This window comes from Prunus mume, linkage group LG1 (genome assembly GCF_029339155.1).
Source record: "Prunus mume cultivar Tortuosa linkage group LG1, ASM2933915v1, whole genome shotgun sequence".
NCBI classification, from domain to species: Eukaryota; Viridiplantae; Streptophyta; class Magnoliopsida; order Rosales; family Rosaceae; genus Prunus; species Prunus mume.
This window is the reverse complement of record NC_142698.1, coordinates 12,869,555-12,897,122: the sequence shown is the minus strand read 5'-3', so window position 1 is coordinate 12,897,122 and position 27,568 is coordinate 12,869,555. Positions and strand designations below refer to the sequence as shown.

The 27,568-nt window shown below is 35.7% G+C and overlaps 4 protein-coding genes across 5 annotated transcripts; all 4 read left to right on the top strand.

Moving 5' to 3' along the window:
• Window positions 1-131: 131 nt before the first annotated feature.
• Window positions 132-27,360, top strand: LOC103341191 (putative disease resistance protein RGA3). 2 transcript variants are annotated; one of them, XM_089044685.1, is made up of 7 exons: window positions 132-1,522; window positions 1,622-2,353; window positions 3,811-6,187; window positions 26,375-26,463; window positions 26,575-26,657; window positions 26,911-27,021; window positions 27,147-27,360. In XM_089044685.1, exons 1-4 carry the CDS (start codon window positions 1,142-1,144, stop codon window positions 26,380-26,382), a joined length of 3,498 nt encoding a protein of 1,165 aa, XP_088900811.1. In that variant the 5' UTR covers window positions 132-1,141; the 3' UTR covers window positions 26,383-26,463; window positions 26,575-26,657; window positions 26,911-27,021; window positions 27,147-27,360. The 2 variants fall into 2 exon arrangements, with proteins under 2 accessions (XP_088900811.1, XP_088900805.1); XM_089044679.1 differs by having other exon boundaries at window positions 132-2,353.
• LOC148921042 (putative disease resistance protein RGA4) lies at window positions 10,651-16,511 on the top strand. The gene is given in 8 exon segments (XM_089044128.1): window positions 10,651-10,981; window positions 10,984-11,267; window positions 11,269-11,784; window positions 12,019-12,425; window positions 12,507-13,546; window positions 14,704-15,204; window positions 16,225-16,301; window positions 16,476-16,511. Coding segments are annotated over 8 exon segments (3,192 nt in total).
• LOC148921041 (putative disease resistance protein RGA3) lies at window positions 20,952-22,118 on the top strand. The gene has a single exon (XM_089044697.1). The coding sequence runs from the start codon at window positions 20,952-20,954 to the stop codon at window positions 22,101-22,103; it is 1,152 nt and encodes a 383-aa protein (XP_088900823.1). The 3' UTR covers window positions 22,104-22,118.
• Window positions 21,944-27,360, top strand: LOC103340459 (putative disease resistance protein RGA3). The gene is made up of 6 exons (XM_089044690.1): window positions 21,944-22,082; window positions 23,538-25,952; window positions 26,375-26,463; window positions 26,575-26,657; window positions 26,911-27,021; window positions 27,147-27,360. The coding sequence occupies exons 2-3, from the start codon at window positions 23,576-23,578 to the stop codon at window positions 26,380-26,382; spliced, it is 2,385 nt and encodes a 794-aa protein (XP_088900816.1). The 5' UTR covers window positions 21,944-22,082; window positions 23,538-23,575; the 3' UTR covers window positions 26,383-26,463; window positions 26,575-26,657; window positions 26,911-27,021; window positions 27,147-27,360.
• Window positions 27,361-27,568: the final 208 nt, after the last annotated feature.

Sequence of the window (27,568 nt, the reverse complement as noted above, 5' to 3'; positions counted from 1 at the left end):
TCATGTCCTCATTCTTTTTTTTTTGGTCTGAACATGTCCTCATTCATACATATGGTTTTTGTGCAATTTATGTATATATTTTGATTTTAGGTATCGATTTTCTAATTAAAATGAATTTAATTGTGAAATTACCTATAGGATGACTAAGAATCCCTATATGGAGGTGAATAGGCCAATTTAAAATTATAATCAATAAATAAAAATAAACTTCTGTAGCATAATTGATATGACTTATTAATTCTAAAATGTGCAGAACATAAAATAAATGAACACACACAAAATTATTTTACGTGGTAAAACCCCTCAGTCCAAAACAAATCCACTATAGAATGATGATTACAAGAAACATTCACACACTTATCTTAGACACATTCTAGATAATGCTATAGAATGGTGAGGGGGTTGTGAGAGGGATTCAATCCCCCTATCCAACAAGAGAGAGAAAATATTGGACTTGAACTTTTTAATGATTATGGTTGGATTGAACCCCTCACCAAAAAAATCACCCTCATTGTCCACAAACAGGAGAATCTAAATAGTTAGACCCAAACTTGGAAGCTCAATGTTGATTTTGATTATTTCAAAAACAAAATAGAGTGTTCCTTTTTCTTTTTCTTTTTTTTTCCCTTTTCTTTGCTTTGCTTTTGGTTTTGGTTTTGATTAGGAGAATGATTTAAAAACGAAGAAAACAAAAAGACAGGTATCTTTGAGGTTTCCCGTTCCTTGATATGTTGGTATAATATGATTCGAAATTTAAATGCCCAGGCTTCAAACCAAGAACAATACTTAAAACTAAGAAGAAGAAAGGAAAAAAAAGATCCTTTTTTTCTTTTTGAGATCACAAACAGAGGACAATCTTACATAGTTTATATTTAAAATAACAAAATAAAATAAAAAATAAATGAGATGCTTTTTTTAGTTTCTTTGCTTTTGCTTTTGATTAGGAGCATCATTTAATAATGAGGAAAACAAAGACTGAGGTATACATCTTTGAGGTTTCCCCTTGGTCGATGTGTTGGTATAATATGATTCGAAACTTAAATGCCCAGGCTTTGAAAAAGAATATTATACAAATAAATATTGCTTGATTTGCAAGTCTAATATAAGTTCCTTTCCTCCCATCTCTATATAAATCCACAACATGACCTTGAGAGGCACATTGCGTTTGAGTAACAGCATTTCCTGTTGTTTTTGCTGTGTACGTGAACAAACTATATCTAAGATGTCAGAAATTGTTACTTTTGGAGCTGAGGGGATACTGACGAAGGTGGCTTCACTTGCCCAACAAGAATTCAGTCTTCTGCGGGGATTCAAAGGAGAACTCACAAGTCTGCGTGAATCATTGTCCAAGGTTCAAGCCATGCTACAAGATGCCGGGAAAAAAAAAGATCAGGCCGAGGTGGTCAAAATGTGGGTGAAGGACCTTGAAGACATAGCTCATGATGCCGATGATGTGTTGGATGAATATGAATATGAAGTTCTCCGGCGTAAGGTAGAAGTGCAAGACCAGATGAAGAAAAAGGTACTCAATTTCTTTTCACTCCACTACAATCCCATTGCATTCCGTCACAAAATGGCACATAAAATCAAGAAAATCAACTCATCTTTAGTCAATCTGAAGAATGAGGCAGCTGGTATTGGTCTAGTTGCAAGTTCGACATTCCAAGGTGGAAGCTCTCATGATGCAGGAGTTGACAGGGAAACCGTCTCCAGCTTTGCTCAAGATGAAAAGTACATCGTTGGAAGGGAGAAGGTTGTGTTAGAGATAGTAACAACCTTGATCAACTCAAGCAATACCCAAAAGAATTCTCTCTCGGTTATGCCCATTGTAGGATTTGCGGGCTTGGGAAAAACAACTTTGGCTAAATCTATATATAATCATGATGAGATAGGCAGACAATTCACTATAAAAATATGGATATGCGTATCTATTCCTTTCGAAGTCAAGTCGATTTTAAACAAGATCTTGGTACATTTTAAACTTGAAAAGGCTCAAGAGAAGGAAGCAGCACTCAAAAATCTTCAAGAACATCTGAAAGGAAAAAGATATTTGCTTGTACTCGATGATGTTTGGAATGAAGATCCTGACAAATGGAATGATTTGACGAGCTGTTTGTCAAGTGTTAAAGATACCCAAGGAAGCAGCATTCTTGTCACTACCCGTAGTGAGAAGGTTGCAAAAATCGTGCAGACACTTCCTATGTGTAATTTGGGAAAACTATCAGACGATCAATGTTGGCTCATTTTAAAGAACAGAGCATTTCTGGATGACAGTGCTCCTTTGACTAAAGATCAAGAGAGAATTGGAAGGGACATCGCCAGAAAGTGTGCAGGCCTACCATTACTGGCAAAGGTATGTTTATCCGTTTGCTGAATTTTTCGCTTGATCTTGCTTCTTATTCTTATATTTGTTTTTCATTAACAAACCTTTAACCCACTAGACATCGGTAATCTTGTTTGCTTAATTATTTTGTGAAGGATTATATAAAGAACAAAATACCACTAATTTATGCAACAAAATAGGCTCAAACATACCACTAATTTCACAAGTAAAATGAACAAAATACAAGGATAATATAAAGAAAAAATCAGTATTGGCAGATACACGGAGCCTAGAAACTATCTAGCAATTCCCATAATACCATCCTTCATTTTTACAGATGACATCGTCTACTACCACCACCCCAACCACCACCTCCTCCACCACCACTATCACTACCTCACCTCAGCCTTCACCACCACCAACTTCACCTCCACCTCTACCTCCACCACCACCACCACCACCCCCACCCACCACTTGCGCCTCCACCTCCACTCCTACCACCACCACCACCCGAACTGATAGAAAGAAAATCCAGCCTTGACTAATAGAAGTATTGTCATTTACTATATTTAGAGTAATGTTACTATTACCACATTCTTATACCACCTTATGTGGCAGATGAGGTGCAACTATATCAATTAAAATTAATTTAATATTTTCTTTTCTTTTATGATTTATTGACACTTTTTAATTGATGTAGTTGTACACTTCATCTGCCACATAAGGTGGTATGTGAATGTACTATACAAATGTGGTAAGATTCCTATATTTATCTTAATTTTTTTTAATCTTATTAAATTATTATCGAACTTACTAAAGATGAAAAGGGTATAAATGGCATTTTGCACATTATTGGTAGGGAAAGAGGGTTTTTTTTTTTTTTTTCTGAATTATAGTATAAGATAGTACTGCTTTTATAGATACAATTATAATTTCCTTTTGTTCCCGTAATACTATACACTTATTTGTTAATTTTCTTGAGAGTGGATTGTTTGTTTTATTAGAGACATTGGAGGAGGGAGGATTTGAACTTAATATGTCGATTGCAAGAGTAAATACTCTTAATTGCTTGACTTACAAGCCTCTTACGAGAGTAGATTGCTAATATCTCGTTTGACGATGACTTTATTTATTTTTTGAAAGAAATATAGTCATTAAATGCTTATTGCATAGTGTTATCGGTTAGAAACCAATGAATTTTTTATCGATCTAATTCAATTCAATTTTTATATTGGATTTGAGATTTTACAATCTATTCCAATGTGTTCGGATGTCATGATCCAATCCAATGTTGGATTGAATTGGATGATTGGTTTGTATGAAAATATGATAATCGCAAAGATAATCATATAGAATTCAATCCAATAGAAAATTGGATTGGATTGGTCAATTTTGAAATATTGATTTGGATTTTCTACAGACCTAGTTATTATAGTTAATTTTGTAATATTATCATTTAATAGAAATTCAAACTCATGTGCCAATAGGTTTTGGGAAATATGATGCGTTTTGAAAACATTGATGGATGGCGGGTTATTCAAGAAAGTACCAGATGGGATTTATCAGACGGAGATGAAAGAATCATGTCGATTTTGAAGTTGAGTTTTGATGAATTAAAACCAACTTTGAAACAATGCTTTGCATATTGTTCAATGTTTGTCAAAGATTTCAATATTGAAAAGGATGACCTGGTACAACTTTGGATGGCTCAGGGATTGCTTCACCGTCCTTCTAGCCAAAGTAATCTAGAGATGGAGGATGTAGGGAATCAATATTTTAATATTCTATTGGAGAAGTCCTTTTTTCAAGATGTTTCAATGGATGAGTATAATGTGATTACCCATTGCAAAATGCACGATCTTGTGCATGATCTTGCAGAACTTGTTTCAAAATCAAAGAGCAAGGACTCCAATGATGTTCGACATATGGCCCAACCTTCAGCCTCAGAACTACAGGGAATTCCAAAAGGAATTGTAGTGCGCTCAATGTTTTTGGAAGGTGAAGTTCTTAGTAACATCTTCTCAAGATTTAAAGGTTTGCGTGTCTTAAAATTACAGGAGGCTTATATTACTGAGTTGCCAATTTCAATTGGAAAATTGAAACACCTGAGGTATTTAGATATTTCAGGAACATCAGTGAAAAGGCTCCCCCAATCTGTTGGCAAGCTTTATAACCTACAGACATTAAGAATGCGCAATCTCTATCTTAAAGAGTTTCCAAATGAACTGAAAAATTTGATCAACTTAAGACATATTTATTTTGACAAGTATGTTAGGGACTTTCCAGTTGGCATGGGCCGGTTAAGTAATCTCCGATCGTTATCTCATTTTATTGTGGGTAAAGAGAAAGGCCGTGGAATAGAGGAGTTGGGTGGCTTAAAGTATTTGAAAGGAAAAATATCTATTTATCATCTGGAGCATGTGAGAGATATAGAAGAAGCAAAGAAGGCAAAGTTAGCGGAGAAGACAAACATTCGCAAACTAAAGTTTGAATGGGGGAAACACTGGTCAAGCGCCATAAACAACGACAGGGATGTCCTAGAAGGCCTTGAACCGCACTCTGAATTGAGAATTTTGAAGATTTGCAACTTTAGCAGTGATCAATTTCCATCGTGGATGATGAGTGGAAATTTGTTTTCTTCCTTGAAAAAATTAAGTATTGATAATGCAAAGAACCTAATTGAATGGACGGGAGCTGCAATATTTCCTCGCCTTGAGGAGCTGTTCCTGTGGAATTGTAATCAATTGAAAAGTGCTCCCACTCATTTTCCATGTCTCCAAAAGTTAACAATAGATTCCATGGATAGCGGCATGCCGATAGCTAATATAAGCACTCAGCTCACCACTCTTACTCATCTCACAATAAAGTGTATGAAGGAACTTGCTTCTCTGCCTGAAGGAATGTTAAAGAAGAACAAAAATCTTTCATATTTGGAGATAGAGAACTGCCCAGATTTAACTTGTATTGCTGCCGATGTATTTGGTTGTTGTGCATCTCTCGAGTCATTGAGTATTTCATGGTGTCCTAATCTTACGACTTTGCCTGATGGGCTACACACTCTGCTCTCCCTTAAGAAGTTGATTATAATGGGTTGTCAAAGTCTGGAGTGCATCCCAGTTACACAGGGTGTCGCATCTCTCTGCAAATTTCCTATTTTCAAATACTACAACTCTCTTCAAATGTTGACAATAGGGAGATGCTCCAAAATAACATCCATTCCAATCACACATGGGCTTCCATCCCTCCGCGAATTAGAGATTTCGTATTGTGGTGAATTATCAAGTCTACCGAGTGGGTTACAACATTGTACCTCTCTTGAGCACTTATCTATCATCAATTGCCCGAATCTCGAAGCTATTCCAAGTTTAGACAGCCTCACACAACTCCGTCAGTTGTATATCTATAACTGTGATGGATTAAAAGATGTACACCCCAATGCGTTTGCGTTTGCAGCATCCCTCACCCGCTTAAAGGAATTGGAAATTGGTGGGTTTTGGAAGGAGCTCGATTCATTTCCTGCTTTTCAGGTTATTCCACAACTTGAAAGATTAACCTTGCACGGTTGGCCGAAGCTCAAGTCTCTGCCTGAACAAGTTCAACACTTCACTTCTCTAACTTCTCTGTCAATATTGTTCTTCGACGGCATGGAGGCTCTTCCAGAGTGGTTGGGAAATCTTGCATCTCTTGAGGGCCTAACGATAGGGTGGTGCAAGAATCTGATGTATCTACCTACACTTGAAGCTATGAAATGTCTCACCAAATTACAGTCCATACGGATTTACAATTGTCCTCTTTTGAAAGAGAGGTGCAATAAAGACAACGGCCCAGAATGGCCCAAGATTTCGCATATTGCATACAGCACTTGTAAGTTTTTCAATTTTATTATTTGTTTTCTTTGGTTCTGAAATCAATTATTTTCTTCTCTTTACTTTTATTTATGAAATAAAATAATAATAAAAAAATATTCTTTTGGTGAATTGGGGGCTAAGCCCGAACACAACTAAACAGACTGGGCCTACTAGAGAAGCCCTATCTAACTTGGTGTTCATTTTAACTTGATCGTTTATTGTTTAGTACATTTTATAATTTTTGGTTTACTTTCCCTTTGATTTGTTTAATCATGTGAACCGCTAAGAAAAAATGTTTGTGCGATTCGTTCTCACTTATCATTAATTAGGTTGTTATCTTCTATTCGCATTTTAGTTTAATCTTTCAATTACTTCAAATAAAGATATGATTTATAATCACTTGGAAGTTGAAAACCAAAACAAATTAAACTCTTAGTTTTCAAGTGTTCCCTACATTCAATACATCCATGTACACACACATACACACCAGATAGAACTCAGGGAAGATTTTAAAAAAAAATCATGGTGTTTTATTGTAAATTCAAGGTTTCAAGGTACCAAATGATGTGCGTAAGTTTCTAACAGATTTACGTTTAAATCTCTGCAGTTGACTTTGTGAGATACTCTTGACATATTCGAGATTTTTGAACCTGGATGGAACCAAAACTCAAATTCAATAATGTTCAAAAGTGTATCCTGAAATGCGAAATGGTTGAAAGTAGTGTGCATTGTTGTTGTGAAAATTATTGACCTCAAGTACATTCACTCTTATAAAGGTACCATGTTTCTTTCTAAACCCATCTCCACAAAGAATATTAACTCTGTTTGCCAATGCCTATCATTATTATACTTGTAGCCTTGTTGTATCTTTTCCTTGTCAGTTTATGCAGCGGCATCTATTAGATTAGGGTGTGTACTTTTTCTTTATACAGCTTCTGCTTTTGCTTCGTATCATCAATCAAAGATTCATTTTTATAATTTTGAGGATTTTCTGATGAGTTTTTGTCAAACTTTCTCCAAATTTTAGCTTCCAATTTTGCATTTCTTTTCAAGCCTTTTTTCTTATTATTTTGTTGTTTTATTTATTTATTTATAACCAAAATAACAGAGTAGGAAGGTGATGCCATGCGAGGAAAGCTTTTAACGGCTCTGCAGCTGCAAGGTATGCATAGCCCTTGGCTTGTTTTCGTGTTGCTTTGTTCGTCAAGATAGCACTAAATTTGCACTTCTTGCTTGGAAACAGGGTCATTAATGTATCTTTCTTACTGTATTATCAGGTTCTTTGGGAGATTCAGTTTTATGGGACAATTTTTTATCAAGAATCCGATCAAGCAAACTTCAACACTGCATGATTTTGAGTTTTTTTTTTTTTTGGCACACTTTCTCTCCCTAGGCTTTGTAAAAGTTTCTCTCCTGAATCTGATCATTTGGGTGGCTTAGAGAAAAGAGATTATGGTTTTAACATTTGGAAGAACCTTTTGTCTTCTTTGTTTTGTAGTTGTGCCTTTGCTAATTTATTCTCATAATTGTTTCTTGCATTTTGCTTTGACAATCTTGGATTGTTATGTTGATGTTGCATTACATGTTTTCTATTTGTTGGATTGGATGTCCATCAAATAATTTTAGATGTCATTTTATTTTTGTAAAAATGACCGTTGAAATACAAAATTTTACTCCACCAACTGAGGAAAGCATGACCAAGAAAAAAAGAAAATTTTGGAAAAAAGAGGAAAGAAAAAAACTTTTCTTTTAAAATAATTAAACCCGAAAATAAGAAAATGGTAAAGAATCAAACTTAAAACGTATGGGCACTAGGCCCAGCTTTCTTGCAGCTTAGATTGGGTTTTTATTTGGGCTTTCAGGCCCCCAGTTTGCAGACTTAAGCCTCACGAAAGACTCAGCTTCCCGCTTCTTCAACCAACCCTATTTCGCTTTCCCAAAATCACAACAAAAAATGGCGGACAAGAAAAAACGCCAAACGCCGACAATGGTTGCGGACAAGAAGAAACGCCGTCGACCCGACCCGAACTCCGACGACGAAACCCATCACCCCTTCAAGAGCCTCCTCAAACCTGACCCGCTCATCCCCCAAACCCTCGATGACCTCCGCTCCGCCAACGCCTCCTCATCCTCTTCTTCCAAAACCATAACCCTCGCCGACCTCGCCGTCGGCTCCACTTGCCGCGAAGTCAGCGACCTCGACCTGCCGTCCATTCCATCGAAGATTGAGCTCCAGATGCTCAAGGTTATCAAATCCATTCCATCGAAGATTGAGCTCCAGATTGAGCTCCATAGTGACGGGTTTACAAATTTCAGTAAATTGAAATTTACTTGGAGTAGTTTTGCAATAATATTGATTTGGACAGAAATTCATTGTTAATTTGGCAGTGGAATTCTAGTTGCGGGTCCCGGTAAAAGTAACATCCTGTTCCTGTACATACACAAAGGCAAGTCAAATATGTCGTCGTTTCGAGGGTATTGTGACTCTATAATAAAATAAATTAATTGCTTCTGCCGGCCGAGTAGGAGCCAAATTATATATATACTAAAACTGAATTAGGAATTCACTATTCCTAGACTGTAGCTTAGCTATAGTAAAATTACGGTTTTGCCCCTACTTATGTTCTTTGTTCTTTTTTGTCCTATTTGGAACCACAGTAAAATGACCGTATTGCCCTTCGCTCTTTTTACTTTTTGTCCTATTCAACAACAAAAGGCAAAGATTTTTTTTTAAAATTTTAAACTTCCTATAAATTACATATTACTTATAATTATATGTATGTTTTAATTAATATATATATATATATAGAGAGAGAGAGAGAGAGAGAGAGAGTTTATGTCTTATGTAATTAAATATATGTTTAATCTTGGTTTGTATAAATATAACTTGATGTTTGCTCTAGATAATTAGAATACTACAATTGTTAGGCCCCATTTAATATATACTTATTTTGTAAGTGACATTTATGTACAAAATTAATTATCTAATTAAATGTTTAAATTAAAATAGTTTAAAAGTTCAAAAAATACATGCATGCATAGAGTACAAAATGGAATAGTATTATACTCCCTATATTTGGATATAACAAACACATATGCATTTTTGTTATATTCAAACAAGTATATTCTCAAAAACATATAGTCTTAAAGTTACATATTCTTAATTATCATGATTTATATTTTTGTTAGATTATAACCACACATATTATTTTCAAACAAGCATATTGGCGAAAAATACATGGTCCTAATAAAGTAATATATACTCATATAGATATGCAAATATATGTATATATAATAAAATTTTAATATATATATATATAGGCATGTGTCTACTTCTTATGTATACACGTATGTATGTGTGCTTTATATATACACATACATTATAACCAAAAATAGATAGACACGTATCAAATAGTATATAAAACATGTTATTAGTTTATCTTTTGTAACTAAAACTTGAGAAACTAAATGCGATGACACTATTTACATTTTCATGTATATGTACATAGAACGTAATCCCTGCCTATTTTCATCACTTTATACATATTTCACACAATTTAAAAACCCGCAGCATCGCACGGGCACCTTTTGCTAGTGTTTCCTATATATCAGATTCACAATTTGACTCTGAAACTTACAGGGCACCTTCCTCCATTCCATGCTTTGTTTCATATGATCCGACAAGGTTTGGCGGAGGGCTTTGAAAAGGAGATATACAAAGGGCACCTTCCTCCTCGATTCCATACAAAAAAGTAGAGACAAATATCACAAGTCGGTCGGTCATGATCATGAAAGAGAAATCTATATATAATTATTGCACGCAATCTGTATACACATTCTTATAATATAAGTTCGTCTATAGATTCATAGAAGAAACCTTGAGCAAGCGAAGCGATATCTTGTTATTGGTTTCTTAACTGATTTTTTTTGCGTATTTATTTCACCCGTGTCAAGGAGGTGCCTTGCCAGAAGAACTTCCATGGATGGATCTCATAATCATATTGTGATGATATGATTACAAACCAAACCAATATATAACAAGAGAAATGCTAGCTACAGACGCCTAGATTCACTCCCCTGCACGCCAAGTGGTTATACAATTTTAAAAACATCGAAAACCAACAAAAGTCCTTCTTTTCCCGTTTTACCCTCTCACATTGTTATACAATTTTAAAAACATTGAATCTATCTGTATTTATTTCAAAGTTTCGAACTTGCACTGCATTTGTATATTACATTGTTTATAATTTACTGACCAGATATCAAAGTTAAATATATTATATAATGTAAGTTTTTTTTTTTTTTTTTTTTTTTTTTGGGTCTGAAATTATATAATGTAAGTTGGTCTATAGATTCACAGTAACCTTCATTCAGGACTGGGGAGCAATACATTGTGCCTTCAATCTTGTTATTGGTTTTCTAACTGATTACTCATTCTGCTTTTTGGTCTTGAGTAGTAGCACTAGTGGTGAAAGAAAGATGGCGGAATTTCTTACTTTTGCTGCCCAGGAAATACTGAAGAAAGTGGCTTCACTTGCCGCTCAGGAAATCAGTCTTTTATGGGGATTCCAAGGAGAGGTAAAAACTCTGCGTGATTCATTGTCCTTGACTGAGGCTATCTTACAAGATGCCGAAAAATCACAAGGTCAGACGAAAGCTATGGAAATCTGGGTGAAGAAGCTTGAAGACATAGCCCATGATGCTGATGATGTGCTGGATGACTACGGATACGAGCTTCTCAGGCGTAAGGTAGAAATCCAAAACCAAATGAAGAAAAAGGTACTCAACTTCTTTTCACTCCACAATCCGTTGCGTTTCGTCTTAAAATTGCCCACAAAATTAAGAACATCAATGCATCTTTGGAGAGTTTGAATAACAAGGCAGCTAGTGTTGGTCTAGTTGCTAGGCCGGATGCAACCTCTCGTCAGGTAGGAGTGGTACTTGACAGGGAAACCATCTCCAGCTTTGATCAGGATGAAAAGTACATGGTCGGAAGGGAGGAGCTTGTGTCAGATATAGTTACAGACTTAATCAACTCGAGCAATAAAAGAGAGACTCGTCCTGGTGTTATGGCTATTGTGGGAATGGCAGGCTTAATTAGGAAAGACCACTTTGGCTAAAGCAATATATCATGAAAATGAGATAGGCAGCCACTTTAACACAAAAATATGGGTGTGCGTATCTAACCCTTTTGACGTGAAGACGATTTTAAGCGGGATCTTGGAGTGTCTTGACCGGACAAAGGCTGGGATAAAAGGCAAGGAAGCAATATGTGAAAGCATCCAAGAAATTTTGAAAGGGAAACGATATCTCCTCATTCTTGATGATGTATGGAACGAGGATCCTCACAAATGGGATGAGTTGATGAGTTGTTTGTTAAATATTAAAGATACTCAAGGAAGCAACAACCTTGTCACTACTTGCAGTGGCCATGTTGCATCAATCATCCAGACGCTTCATGTGCGTGATTTGAGAAAACTATCAGATTATGAATGTTGGCTCATATTGAAGAATAAAGTGCTTTCAGATAGCAGTGGTCCTTTAAGTGAAGATCAAGAGAGAATTGGAAGGGACATAGCCAAAAAGTGTGCAGGTCTACCCTTAATGGCAAAGGTATATATGTTGAATAAATATGGATCTTATATTTAATTAATCCAGATGTACTTAAAAATAAAAGTGATGTTGGTATATATGTGTTCTTCATTTGTTTAGTTTTCTTAAATTGATGATTTTATTTTTCATTGAACTAGTCATGTTTGATTAAAATTAATGCCGATTGTATATTCTCATATTGTTATTTTATGCTATTATATTATTTAATTGTGATTCAAACTCATATACCAACAGGTTTTGGGAAGTATGATGCGCTCCAAAGAGATTGATGGATGGCAGGCCATTCAAGAAAGTACAATATGGGATTTACCTGAGGGAGAAAAAAGAATCTTGTCAAGTTTGAAGTTGAGTTTTGATGAACTGAAATCATCATCTTTGAAGCAATGCTTTGCCTATTGTTCAATTTTCATCAAAGATTTTGAAATTGAAAAGGATGACTTGATCCAACTTTGGATGGCTCAAGGATTGCTTCACCCTTCTCCCAAAAATAGTGATCTAGAGATGGAGGATGTAGGAAATCAATATTTCAATATTCTGTTGGAGAACTCTTTTTTTCAAGATGTTAGAAAGGATGACAATAATGTGATTACCCACTGCAAGATGCACGATCTTGTGCATGATCTTGCAGAAGATGTATCAAAATCAAAGACCAAGGACTCCAATGGCATTCGACATGTGGCACAGATTTCAACCATAGAAGTACAAGGAGTTCCAAAAGGAATTGTTCATAAAGTGCGCTCAATGTTTGTTGGTGAAGTTTTTGGTAACATCTTACCAAAATTTAAAGGTTTACGTGTCTTAAAATTACAGGGGGATTTTATTGATGAGTTGCCAAATTCAATGGGAAAGTTGAAACACTTGAGGTATCTAGATATTTCAGCAACAAATATAAAAAAGCTCCCCCAATCTATTGGCAAGCTTTATAACCTACAAACGTTAAGAATGTGCAATCTCTATCTTCTAGAGTTTCCAAAGGAACTGCAAAATTTAACCAACTTGAGACATATTTATTTTGATAGAAAATATGGAGGTACAATATGTCCAGTTGGCATCAATGGCATGGGGCGGTTGAATAATCTGCGATCATTATCTTTTTTCATTGTGGGTAAGGAGACAGGTCGTGGAATAAAGGAGCTGAGTGGCTTAAAGCATTTGAAAGGCGAATTATGTATTTATGATCTGAAGCATGTGAGAGATGGAGAAGAAGCAAAGGAGGCAAAGTTAGCGGAGAAGACAAACATACGCAGACTAGAGTTAACATGGTCAGCAAACGAAGATTGCTCAAGGGTCATCAATAATGACAGCGACGTACTAGAAGGCCTTAAACCGCACTCTGCATTGGAAATTTTAGAGATTCGCAACTTCAATGGTGATACATTTCCACCCTGGATGATGTGTAGAGATTTGTTTTCTTCATTGAAAAGATTAACTGTTAAAAATGCAACGAAGCTAATTGGATGGACGGAAGCAATGACAAGGCCAACAGAAAGAATAGTTGCGTTTCCTTGCCTTGAGGAGATGGTGTTGAGTGAGTGCCCCCGTCTGGAGTGCATCCCAATTACACCTGAGGGTATCACATCCCTCCGCAAATTACAGATTTCAAATTGTGCTAAATTATCAAGCCTACCGAGTGGGTTACAACATTGTACCTCTCTTGAGCACTTGTCAATAAGCAATTGCTGGAATCTCGAAGCTATTCCAATCACAAACGGCCTCCCATCTCTCCGCCAATTAAAGATTTCAGATTGTGATGAATTATCAAGCCTACCGAGTGAGTTACAACGTTGTACCTCTCTTGAGCATTTGTTAATAAGGCATTGCAGGAACCTCAAAGCTATTCTAATCAATGTTTTAAAAGGCGAAGCGTAAAGACGAGGCGTTTTTTGTCCGCTATGCGGCGTAGCCTTGAAGCAGATGAGGCGTAAGCCTTTTGAACATTAATTTAATTTAATAAAAAAATTATAAATAATACAATATAAATAAATTGTACTACTAATTCTTATTTAGCCAACATATTCTATCAAATATAAGTACTAATTATCATTTAAGCATAATAATCAATCCCAAAACATAAAATATTTATTCAACATCAAAAGAAAAACTCAATTTATGCATCTCACTCCTCATCATGAAACATCAAATGATATTTGGCATTTATGTGTGGACTTGAGTATTATTTTTAGTGAATTTTACGGATATTGTGTTGTTTGGAAAAAAAATACTAACATATTATATATATATATATATATATATATATGAATCTAGTTCAAAGAGAATTTGCATACCAAAGGTGAGAGAAACTTCAACTTATGGAGAGAATTAAAATTGATGCAGTTTATGGCATTAGGGATATACATATAGGTCCATTAATGTATTTATTTAGAAGAAAAAAAGGGGCAGTATCGTTTGTTTCAGTGGGGGGTTAAAAGGTATGATGTTTGCTTTTATAAAAAATATAAATAAAAAAAAACCCAAAACGTGCGTTTAAAACACCTCAGTTTAAAAAAATAAAAACCACTTAAGTAACTAAATGAAACGACGTCGTATTAAAACAAACCCTAACAAAAAAAATTTCAAGCGAGGTCGTCTTCTTCCTCGCGCTTTGGCTTGCAGATAGCGGCGCTTCTTCACGCCTGCCACGCCTCGCCACGCACGCCTCTGCACGCCTCGCTACGCTAAGCGTGCAACAAGCTAAACATTCGTACGCCTAAGGCGATTTCCCTCCGCCTCGCTCCGATGCGCGCTCCGACGCGCGCTTAGGCATGCTTTTGAAAACACTGATTCTAATCACACATGGCCTCCCATCTCTCCGCGAATTAGAGATTTCAGATTGTCTTGAATTATCAAGCCTACCGAGTGGGTTACAACATTGTACCTCTCTTGAGCACTTGTTAATAAGGAATTGCAGGAATCTCGAAGCTATTCCAAGTTTAGACAGCCTCACACAACTTCGTAAGTTGAGGATATTTAACTGTGATGGATTAAAAAGTGTAGCCCTCAATGCGTTTGCAGCATCCCTTACCCGCTTAAAGGAATTGGAAATTGGTGGGTTCTGGAAGGAGCTCGATTCCTTCCCTGCTTTTCAGGTTATTCCACAACTTGAAATATTAAGCTTGTTGGGTTGGCCGAAGCTCAACTGTCTGCCTGAACAAGTTCAACGCTTCACTTCTCTAACACATTTAATAATAAACTCCTTCGACGGCATGGAGGCTCTTCCAGAGTGGTTGGGAAATCTTGCATCTCTTGAGTTCCTAACAATACAGAAGTGCAAGAATCTGATGTATCTACCTCCACTTGAAGCCATGAAACGTCTCACCAAATTGCACTACATACAAATTTACCACTGTCTTCTTCTGAAAGAGAGATGCAATAAAGACAGTGGCCCAGAATGGCCCAAAATTTCGCATTTTCCAACCGACAGTAAGTTTTTCTATTTTCTTATTTGTTTTCTTTGGTTCTGAAATAAATTATTTTCTTCTCTTTACTTTTTTTTTTATTTTATAAAATTTTCTTTTGGTGAATTGGGGGCTAATAAGCCCGAACACAACTAAACAAAATTACATATGGGACTAGGCCTACTAGTGAAGCCTTATCTATCTTAGTGTTCATTTTAACTTGATTGTTTTTTGTTTAGTACATTTTAAAATTTTTTGTTTACCTTCCGTTTGACTTGTCTAATCATGTAAACTGCTAAGAAAAAATGTTTATGCGATACTTTTCTCACTTATCATTAATTAGGTTCTTATATTCTATTCGCATTTTAGTTTAATCAGTCAATATATTACTTCAAATAAAGATATGATTTATGATCACTTGGAAGTTGAAAACCAAAACAAATTAAACTCTTAGTTTTCAAGTGTTCTCTACATTCAATACATCCATATACACACACATACACACCATATAGAACTCAGGGAAGATTTAAAAAAAAATCATGGTGTTTTATTGTAAATTCAAGGTTTCAAGGTACCAAATGATGTGCGTAAGTTTCTAACAGATTTACGTTTAAATCTCTGCAGTTGACTTTGTGAGATACTCTTGACATATTCGAGATTTTTAAACCTGGATGGAACCAAAACTCAAATTCAATAATGTTCAAAAGTGTATCCTGAAATGCGAAATGGTTGAAAGTAGTGTGCATTGTTGTTGTGAAAATTATTGACCTCAAGTACATTCACTCTTCTAAAGGTACCATTTTTCTTTCTAAACCCATCTCTACAAAGAATATTAACTGTGTTTGCCAATGCCTACCATTTTTTTTTTCCACAAGCAGCATTGACCAAAGTTGGTTTTGATCTTGGTTGAGAGACAGGTGTTGATCATGGCGTGCAGATTGAAGAAGCTATATGTTTCTGGAAAATTAATTTCATTGTACAATTATATGGTACAAGCAATTCCCAATTCTGGAAAATTAATTTCGTTGTATCTTTTCCTTATCAGCTTATGCAGCGGCATCTATTAGAGTGTGCACTTTTTCTTTTCAAGGTTGCATTTCTTTTCAAGACTTCTGTAGGAAGGTGATGCCATGCGAGGAAAGCTTTTAAAGGCTCTACAGCTGAAAGGTATGCATAGCCTTTGGCTTGTTTTCGTGTTGCTTTGTTCGTCAAGATAGCACTAAATTTGCACTTCTTGTTTGGAACACAGGGTCATTAATGTATCTTTCTGATTGTCTTTCAAATCTGTATTAACAGGTTCTTTGGGAGATTCAGTTTTATGGAACACTGTAGGATTTTGAGTTTTTTTTTGTGGCACACTTTCTCTCCCTAGGCTTTGTAAAAGTTTCTCTCCTGAATCTGATCATTTGGGCGGCTTAGAGTTCCGTGTTGAGAGAAAAGAAATTATGGTTTAACATCTGGAAGAACCTTTTGTCTTCTTTGTTTTGTAGTTGTGCCCTTGCCATTCTCGTCATTGTTTCTTGCATTTTGCTTTGGCAATCTTGGATTCTTATGAACATGTCGATGTTGCATTACATGTTTTCTATTTGTTGGATTGGATATCCATCAAATAATTTTAGATGTCATTTTATTTTTGTAAAGATGACCGTTGAAATAAGATAAAGAAAATAGATGGTACAAAATTTTACTTGACGAACTGAGGCGTGCATGACTACAACACAATCATTGTCATTGACCAAGAAAGAAATAAAATTTTGGAAAAAAGAGGAAAGAAAAACACTTTTCTTTAAAAAAAATTAAACCCCCAAAATAAGAAAATGATAAAGCCCTTAAATAATCAAAATAATAACCAAACATAAACTTAAATCAGGTCCAGCAAAAAATATCGGGCACTAGGCCCAGATTTCTTTCAGCTTTGTTCGGGTTTTTATTTGGGCCTTCGGGCCTCCAATTTGTAGATATAAGCTTCACGAGAGTAGCTTTATGCCTAGTTTGGGATTATTGTCACTTTTAAAAAAAGTTGTTTCTGCTGTGCTTTAAAAATAATTAGTTGTAAAGTAAAGCAACTCAATGTTTGGTAAACACTATTTTTAAAGTGCTGTTAGTACAAAAAGCAGTGTTAAAACCGTTTGGTAAATTTTAATATAAAATTGTTGTAACTGTGAATAATGACTAAAATAGATATGATGTTAAAAGTGTTATGCACTAATCATGTGGTGGTAGTGGTAGTGATGGAGTGGAGTTGGTGGTGGAGATGAAGGCGAAGTTGGTGGTTGTGGTGGTGAGGATGGCAGTTGTGGAGGTGGTAGTAGTGGCAACATGGTGATGGTGGTGGATGTGGAGGTTTTGGAGGAGGTGGTAATGGTGGTGGTGGTGGCGGAGGATAAGGAGGAGGAGGATGTGGTGGTGGTGGCGGCAGAGGATAAGGAGGAGGAGAATGTGGTGGTGGCGGCGGCGGTGGTTGTAGAGGTAGTAAATGTGGTAGTGCAAGTGGTGGAGTTGGATGTGGAAGTGGAGGTGGTGTAATTTTTTAAAATGAATGATGATATTTTGGGAATTAAAAAAATTCATTAAATGTTCATCTATTCTTCTTTTGAAAGCAGCTTTGAAAAGCAACCAGTCACTTTTAAAAGTCAAAAGGTCATGCTTTTAAAATAATCGGGATATTTTAATTTTACCAAACACCTTAAACTGCTTAACTTTAAAGTTAAGTAAGTTTTTGGCCAAAAAAAGCAATCCCAAACGGGGCCTTAGTACCTAGGGAGTGAAGTGAACCACCACCACCACCAACACCACCACCACCACCATGCTGCCACTGCCACCACCACCACCACCTCCACAACCGCCATCCCCATCACCACCACTATCACTACCACAACCACCAACTCCACTTTCATCACCATCACCACCATCACCATTACATGATTAGTACATAACACTTTCAACACCATGTCTATTTTAGTCATTATTCACAGTTACAATAATTTTATATTAAAATTTACCAAAAAGGTTTTGACTTTTTTGTACTAACAACACTTTAAAAATATTGTTTACCAAACATAACATAGAGCTGCTTTACTTTACAGTTAATTATTTTCAAAGCACAGTAGAAGAAACTCTTTTTAAAAGTGATAGTAATCCCAAACTGGCCCTTAGTCTTAATCCGCCACTAGAAAATGAAGTGAACTGGGGGTAGTTGACATGCTTCAAGTAAAATGATAAGTGGATCTATTATAAGAAAAGTAGAATGGTGAGTAAAATTTTACTTGACCAACATAGGTAGGCATGAATTTTTTTTATTTTTTATTTTTGGATAAAATAATATTTTAAATTACTCTAATTTACGATGAGGGGGATTTAACTTGGATGGAAAGAGGACATACTGTATTGACCAACCGCCTAACTCACAACTATGATTAGGCATCCCGGCTTTATGAGAGAGTGCTTTACTTTGAGCAAAAGAGAGAAGAGCTAGAACAAGAAAATAAATAAATTAAATATTACAGCTCTCTAATGCATTGTGTTCCCATAACATATCAAAGCACTTGATAGTGAAAGAAGAGAAAAGATACACGACCCTAGTAAAACTTTCACTTTGACACAAATCTCATGGCGTCCATACGTACATTAACAAGACGCGGCTCTGAGGTGGTGCAAGTGGCTCCACCACACAGAGCCCCCGATTCTTAAGGGGCCCCAAAAAAAAAATATTTATAATAATATATAATATTTATAAGAATTGTATATATACTATAGAGTGCTAAATATCTGTACAAAAGCGTTTGTGGTGGAGTTGGCATTCTAGCGTGTTTCCACTTAACAGAGGCGCCCAAGTTCGATTCTTATTGAAGTAAGCTATTTGCCTTTTATATATATATATATATATATATATATATATATTTTTGGCATTATATCCTTCTTGAAAAACTCGATTATGAACATTTGATTAATGATTTCTCTTTTAAAAATTCAAGAAGATCAATTTTCAAACATTAGTATTGTACTAGTTGTGTTTTTTTTTTTCTTTTGAGGAAAAAGCTCTCGTAATAGTTTTAATCAAATAAAGACAGCAAATACAATGTGATTGATTTTTGGGTAGTCAGGTATATTTTTTGTTGTTACTTTTGTGTTTAATGCAAATAATCTAATTTGTTAATGACATTTGTGTGCAACTACTCTTTAATTTGTGATTGCCATTTTTTTTTCTTCATATTAAACATAGATTGCCTATTGGAGGTAGCAATGGACCTTATAGGGGCACAAGGGGCTTATTTTTGTAGCAGACATACTAATATTTAACTTTATCAAATAAAAACAATTAAATTTTTATGAATTGGATTTTTGTAGCAGACATACTAAATTTTTGTAGCAGAAATTAATATATATTAGCACATCAGACTGTTTGACAATAAAAGATGCAATCTTATATATCGATATAATTTTCGACTCTTCTTGTGCTTCCAATAAGAAACAATCTCATGTATGGTTACTTTAATCACTATCTTTCTCCAATATTAATTGCTAAATTGTTATCTATTTCATCCTTTGCGTTTTAGAAGACTACTTTTTAATAGGAGACAATAAAACTGATGAAGCTATTATAGGCTCAGTAAAGAACATTGATTTGTTAACTTAAGTAAAGGCAGAAGATGATTGAGGAATGAAAGGGCCAGGAAGGAGAGATCTCTCATTTTTATACTCACTAACGCTTTTCAAATACAATAATAAAAACACTAAAATTATAGAACTGCAAAGCAAAAATACTTAAACTAAGAACAATAATATTTTTTTGTTTTGTTTAGGGCCAGGTCCTTTTGCGATTTAGATTGGTTTTGTTGGGAATTTGGACAGTTAAAAAGATCATACACATTCAGGCCCTCTTAGACATGATTCATATTTTTCAAGAGAGTTTCCTTCATGAAATTTTACCTTCGGCCTAAGACCAATGAAGGAACAAAGTAGGCACAAAAAGGCCCAGGCCTAGCAAACTTGCGATCAAATTCATCACAATGGAACCTGAGATCACGCGGAAATGCTATAGGGGTTGTGGTGGTTGAGGGGGTTGCGAGAGGGGTTCAATCGTCCCACTATCCAGTAAGAAAGAGAAAATATTAGACTTAAATTTTTTAATGATTGAATGGTTGGATTGAACCCCTTCACCGAAAAAATCCCCCTCATTGTCCACAAAATGAGGAGAATCTAAATAGTTAGACCCAAGCTTGGAAGTTCAATGTTGATTTTGATTATTTCAAAAACAAAACAGAGTGTTCCTTTTATTCTTTTCTTTTCTTTGCTTTTGATTTTGATTAGGAGAATGATTTAAAAATATAATGAAGAAAACAAAAAGACAGGTATCTTTGAGGTTTCCCCTTCCTTGATATGTTGGTATAATATGATTCGAAATTTAAATGCCCAGACTTCGAACCAAGAACAGTACTTAAACTTAGAAGAAAAAAGATCCTTTTTTTAGTTTCTTTGCTTTTGCTTTTGATTAGGAGCATCATTTAATAATGAAGAAAACAAAGACTGAAGTATATATCTTTGAGGTTCCCCTTCCTCGATGTGTTGGTACAATATGATTCGAAACTTAAATGCCCAGGCTTTGAAAAAGAATATTATACAAACAAATATTGCTTGATTTGCAAGTCTGATATAAGTTCCTTTCCTCCCGTCTCTATATAAATCCATAACATGACCTTGAGAGACACATTGCGTTTGAATAACAGTAGTTCCTGTTGTTTTTGCTGTGTACGTGAACAAACTATAACTAAGATGTCAGAAATTGTTACGTTTGGAGCTGAGGGGATACTGACGAAGGTGGCTTCACTTGCCCAACAAGAATTCAATCTTCTGCGGGGATTCAAAGGAGAACTCACAAGTCTGCGTGAATCATTGTCCAAGGTTCAAGCCATGCTACAAGATGCCGGGAAAAAAAAAGATCAGGCCGAGGCGGTCAAAATGTGGGTGAAGGACCTTGAAGACATAGCTCATGATGCCGATGATGTGTTGGATGAATATGAATATGAAGTTCTCCGGCGTAAGGTAGAAGTGCAAGACCAGATGAAGAAAAAGGTACTCAATTTCTTTTCACTCCACTACAATCCCATTGCATTCCGTCACAAAATGGCACATAAAATCAAGAAAATCAACTCATCTTTAGTCAATCTGAAGAATGAGGCATCTGGTATTGGTCTAGTTGCAAGTTCGACATTCCAAGGTGGAAGCTCTCATGATGCAGGAGTTGACAGGGAAACCGTCTCCAGCTTTGCCCAAGACGAAAAGTACATCGTTGGAAGGGAGAAGGTTGTGTTAGATATAGTAACAACCTTGATCAACTCAAGCAATACTCAAAAGAATTCTCTCTCGGTTATGCCCATTGTAGGATTTGCGGGCTTGGGAAAAACAACTTTGGCTAAATCTATATATAATCATGATGAGATAGGCAGACGATTCACTATAAAAATATGGATATGCGTATCTATTCCTTTTGAAGTCAAGTCGATTTTAAACAAGATCTTGGTACATTTTAAACCAGAAAAGGCTCAAGAGAAGGAAGCAGCACTCAAATATCTTCAAGAACATCTGAAAGGAAAAAGATATTTGCTTGTACTCGATGATGTTTGGAATGAAGATCCTGACAAATGGAATGATTTGACGAGCTGTTTGTCAAGTGTTAAAGATACCCAAGGAAGCAGCATTCTTGTCACTACCCGTAGTGAGAAGGTTGCAAAAATCGTGCAGACACTTCCTATGTGTAATTTGGGAAAACTATCAGACGATCAATGTTGGCTCATTTTAAAGAACAGAGCATTTCTGGATGACAGTGCTCCTTTGACTAAAGATCAAGAGAGAATTGGAAGGGACATCGCCAGAAAGTGTGCAGGCCTACCATTACTGGCAAAGGTATGTTTATCCGTTTGCTGAATTTTTCGCTTGATCTTGCTTCTTATTCTTATATTTGTTTTTCATTAACAAACCTTTAACCCACTAGACATCGGTAATCTTGTTTGCTTAATTATTTTGTGAAGGATTATATAAAGAACAAAATACCACTAATTTATGCAACAAAATAGGCTCAAACATACCACTAATTTCACAAGTAAAATGAACAAAATACAAGGATAATATAAAGAAAAAATCAGTATTGGCAGATACACGGAGCCTAGAAACTATCTGGCAATTCCCATAATACCATCCTTCATTTTTATAGATGACATCGTCTACTACCACCACCCCAACCACCACCTCCTCCACCACCACTATCACTACCTCACCTCAGCCTTCACCACCACCAACTTCACCTCCACCTCTACCTCCACCACCACCACCACCACCCCCACCCACCACTTGCGCCTCCACCTCCACTCCTACCACCACCACCACCCGAACTGATAGAAAGAAAATCCCGCCTTGACTAATAGAAGTATTGTCATTTACTATATTTAGAGTAATGTTACTTTTACCACATTCTTATACCACCTTATGTGGCAGATGAGGTGCATCTATATCAATTAAAATTAATTTAATATTTTCTTTTCTTTTATGATTTATTGACACTTTTTAATTGATGTGGTTGTACACTTCATCTGCCACATAAGGTGGTATGTGAATGTACTATACAAATGTGGTAAGATTCCTATATTTATCTTAATTTTTTTTAATCTTATTAAATTATTATCGAACTTACTAAAGATGAAAAGGGTATAAATGGCATTTTGCACATTATTGGTAGGGAAAGAGGGTTTTTTTTTCTTTTCTGAATTATAGTATAAGATAGTACTGCTTTTATAGATACAATTATAATTTCCTTTTGTTCCCGTAATACTATACATTTATTTGTTAATTTTCTTGAGAGTGGATTGTTTGTTTTATTAGAGACATTGGAGGAGGGAGGATTTGAACTTAATATGTCGATTGCAAGAGTAAATACTCTTAATTGCTTGACTTACAAGCCTCTTACGAGAGTAGATTGCTAATATCTCGTTTGACGATGACTTTATTTATTTTTTGAAAGAAATATAGTCATTAAATGCTTATTGCATAGTGTTATCGGTTAGAAACCAATGAATTTTTTATCGATCTAATTCAATTCAATTTTTATATTGGATTTGAGATTTTACAATCTATTCCAATGTGTTCGGATGTCATGATCCAATCCAATGTTGGATTGAATTGGATGATTGGTTTGTATGAAAATATGATAATCGCAAAGATAATCATATAGAATTCAATCCAATAGAAAATTGGATTGGATTGGTCAATTTTGAAATATTGATTTGGATTTTCTACAGACCTAGTTATTATAGTTAATTTTGTAATATTATCATTTAATAGAAATTCAAACTCATGTGCCAATAGGTTTTGGGAAATATGATGCGTTTTGAAAACATTGATGGATGGCGGGTTATTCAAGAAAGTACCAGATGGGATTTATCGACGGAGATGAAAGAATCATGTCGATTTTGAAGTTGAGTTTTGATGAATTAAAACCAACTTTGAAACAATGCTTTGCATATTGTTCAATGTTTGTCAAAGATTTCAATATTGAAAAGGATGACCTGGTACAACTTTGGATGGCTCAGGGATTGCTTCACCGTCCTTCTAGCCAAAGTAATCTAGAGATGGAGGATGTAGGGAATCAATATTTTAATATTCTATTGGAGAAGTCCTTTTTTCAAGATGTTTCAATGGATGAGTATAATGTGATTACCCATTGCAAAATGCACGATCTTGTGCATGATCTTGCAGAACTTGTTTCAAAATCAAAGAGCAAGGACTCCAATGATGTTCGACATATGGCCCAACCTTCAGCCTCAGAACTACAGGGAATTCCAAAAGGAATTGTAGTGCGCTCAATGTTTTTGGAAGGTATCGTTCTTGGTAACATCTTACCAAGATTTAAAGGTTTGCGTGTCTTAAAATTACAGGAGGCTTATATTACTGAGTTGCCAATTTCAATTGGAAAGTTGAAACACTTGAGGTATTTAGATATTTCAGGAACAATGATCAAAAGGCTCCCCAAATCTGTTGGCAAGCTTTATAACCTACAGACATTAAGAATGCGCAATCTCTATCTTGAAGAGTTTCCAAAGAAACTGAAAAATTTGATCAACTTGAGACATATTTATTTTGATAGGGATTATGTTATGAAATATCCAGTTGGCATGGGGCGGTTGAGTAATCTCCGATCATTATCTCATTTTATTGTGGGTAAGGAGAAAGGCCGTGGAATAGAGGAGTTAGGTGGCTTAAAGCATTTGAAAGGCAAAATATCTATTTATCGTCTGGAGCATGTGAGGGATATAGAAGAAGCAAAGAAGGCAAAGTTAGCGGAGAAGACAAACATACACCAACTAGAGTTTGAATGGGGGAATGACAGGTCAAGCGCCATAAACAACGACAGGGATGTCCTAGAAGGCCTTGAACCGCACTCTGAATTGAGAATTTTGAAGATTTGCAACTTTAGCAGTGATCAATTTCCATCGTGGATGATGAGTGGAAATTTGTTTTCTTCCTTGAAAAAATTAAGTATTGATAATGCAAAGAACCTAATTGAATGGACGGGAGCTGCAATATTTCCTCGCCTTGAGGAGCTGTTCCTGTGGAATTGTAATCAATTGAAAAGTGCTCCCACTCATTTTCCATGTCTCCAAAAGTTAACAATAGATTCCATGGATAGCGGCATGCCGATAGCTAATATAAGCACTCAGCTCACCACTCTTACTGATCTCACAATAAAGTATATGAAGGAACTTGCTTCTCTGCCTGAAGGAATGTTAAAGAATAACAAAAATCTTTCATATTTGGAGATAGAGAACTGCCCAGATTTAACTTGTATTGCTGCGGATGTATTTGGTTGTTGTGCATCTCTCGAGTCATTGAGAATTTCAGAGTGTCCTAATCTTACGACTTTGCCTGATGGGCTACACACTCTGCTCTCCCTTAAGAAGTTGATTATAACGGAATGCCAGAGTCTGGAGTGCATCCCAGTTACACAGGGTGTCGCATCTCTCTGCAAATTTCCTATTTTCAAGTGTCTTGAGTTATGTATTCTACCTGAGGGGCTAGAATGCTACAACTCTCTTCAAATGTTGACAATAGGGAGATGCTCCAAAATAACATCCATTCCAATCACACATGGGCTTCCATCCCTCCGCGAATTAGAGATTTCGTATTGTGGTGAATTATCAAGTCTACCGAGTGGGTTACAACATTGTACCTCTCTTGAGCACTTGTCTATTACCAATTGCCCGAATCTCGAAGCTATTCCAAGTTTAGGCAGCCTCACACAACTCCGTCAGTTGTATATCTATAACTGTGATGGATTAAAAGATGTACACCCCAATGTGTTTGCGTTTGCAGCATCCCTCACCCGCTTAAAGCATTTGGTAATTGGTGGGTTTTGGAAGGAGCTCGATTCATTTCCTGCTTTTCAGGTTATTCCACAACTTGAAAGATTAGCCTTGCACGGTTGGCCGAAGCTCAAGTCTCTGCCTGAACAAGTTCAACACTTCACTTCTCTAATTTCTTTGTCAATAGGCTTCTTTGACGGCATGGAGGCTCTTCCAGAGTGGTTGGGAAATCTTGCATCTCTTGAGAGCCTAAGTATAGTGCGGTGCAAGAATCTGATGTATCTACCTACACTCGAAGCTATGAAATGTCTCACCAAATTACAGCACATAGGGTTTTACAGTTGTCCTCTTTTGAAAGAGAGATGCAATAAAGACAACGGCCCAGAATGGCCCAAGATTTCGCATATTGCAGACATCTATTGTAAGTTTTTCAATTTTATTATTTGTTTTCTTTGGTTCTGAAATCAATTATTTTCTTCTCTTTACTTTTATTTATGAAATAAAATAATAATAAAAAAATATTCTTTTGGTGAATTGGGGGCTAAGCCCGAACACAACTAAACAGACTGGGCCTACTAGAGAAGCCCTATCTAACTTGGTGTTCATTTTAACTTGATCGTTTATTGTTTAGTACATTTTATAATTTTTGGTTTACTTTCCCTTTGATTTGTTTAATCATGTGAACCGCTAAGAAAAAATGTTTGTGCGATTCGTTCTCACTTATCATTAATTAGGTTGTTATCTTCTATTCGCATTTTAGTTTAATCTTTCAATTACTTCAAATAAAGATATGATTTATAATGTGTGTAAGTTTGTAACATATTTATGTTTAAATCTCTGCAGTGCTTTGAACATTTGGAGATTTGTGAACCTGGATGGAACCAAAACTCAAATTCATTAATCTCCCAAAGTATCCAGAAATGGTTCTAAAGGTACCACTTTTCTTTCTAAATCATCTCTACAAAGAATATTAACTCTGTTTGCCAATGCCTATGATATTTTTCTTTCCACAAGCAGCATTGACCAAAGTTGTTTTTGATCAGTTGGTTGAGAGACAGGTGTTGATCATGGGGTGCAGATTGAAGAAGCTATGTTTCTGGAAAATTAATTTCATTGTAATTATAAGGTACAAGCAATTCCCGATTGTCAGTGCATTATTATACTTGTACTCTTCCCCAACCTTGTTGCATCTCTTCCTTATCAGCTTATGCAGCGGCATCTATTAGAGCGCGTACTTTTTCTTATACAGCTTCTGCTTTTGCTTCGTATCAATCAAAGATTAATTTTTATAATTTTGAGGATTTTCTGATGAGTTTTTGTCAACCTTTTTTCTTATTATTTTGTTGTTTTTTTTTTATTTTTTACAACCAAAATAACAGAGTAGGAAGGTGATGGAGACATTCAACCAATTGTGGCAGTTTCCCAATCAGCTCAACCCTTGGAAGGTGATGCCATGCGAGGAAAGCTTTTAACGAATCTGCAGCTGAAAGGTATGCATAGCCCTTGGCTTGTTTTCATGTTTGCTTTGTTCGTCAAGATAGCACTAAATTTGCACTAGTTCTTGTTTGAAAACAAGGTCATTAAGGTATCTTTCTTTTCAAATCTCTATTATCAGGTTCTTTGGGATCAAGCAAACTTCACCACTGCAGGATTTTGGCACACTCTCTCCCCCGGCTTTGTAAAAGTTTCTCTCCTGAATGTGATCATTTGGGTGACTTAGAGTTCCCTGTTGAGAGAAGAGATTATGGTTTAACATTTGGAAGAACCTTTTGTCTTCTTTGTTTTGTAGTTGTGGCTTTGCTAATTTATTCTCATCATTGTTTCTTGCATTTTGCTTTGGCAATCTTGGATTCTTATGAACATGTTGATGTTGTATTGCATGTTTTCTATTTGTTGGATTGGATGTCGATCAAATAATTTTAGATGTCATTTTATCATTAAATAGATGGTACAAAATTTTACTTGACCAACTGAGGCATGCATGACTTTAATCATTCACCAAGAAAGAAAATTTTGGAAAAAAGAGGAAAGAAAAAA

Bases quoted from the DNA above. Each gene is read 5' to 3' on its own strand.
- LOC103341191 (XM_089044679.1), top strand. From the start codon at position 1,142: ATGACCTTGAGAGGCACATTGCGTTTGAGTAACAGCATTTCCTGTTGT. The intron at 2,354-3,810 runs GTATGTTTATCC...ATGTGCCAATAG, and splicing joins GCCTACCATTACTGGCAAAG to GTTTTGGGAAATATGATGCG.
- LOC148921041 (XM_089044697.1), top strand. From the start codon at position 20,952: ATGTCAGAAATTGTTACGTTTGGAGCTGAGGGGATACTGACGAAGGTG.
- LOC103340459 (XM_089044690.1), top strand. From the start codon at position 23,576: ATGGCGGGTTATTCAAGAAAGTACCAGATGGGATTTATCGACGGAGAT.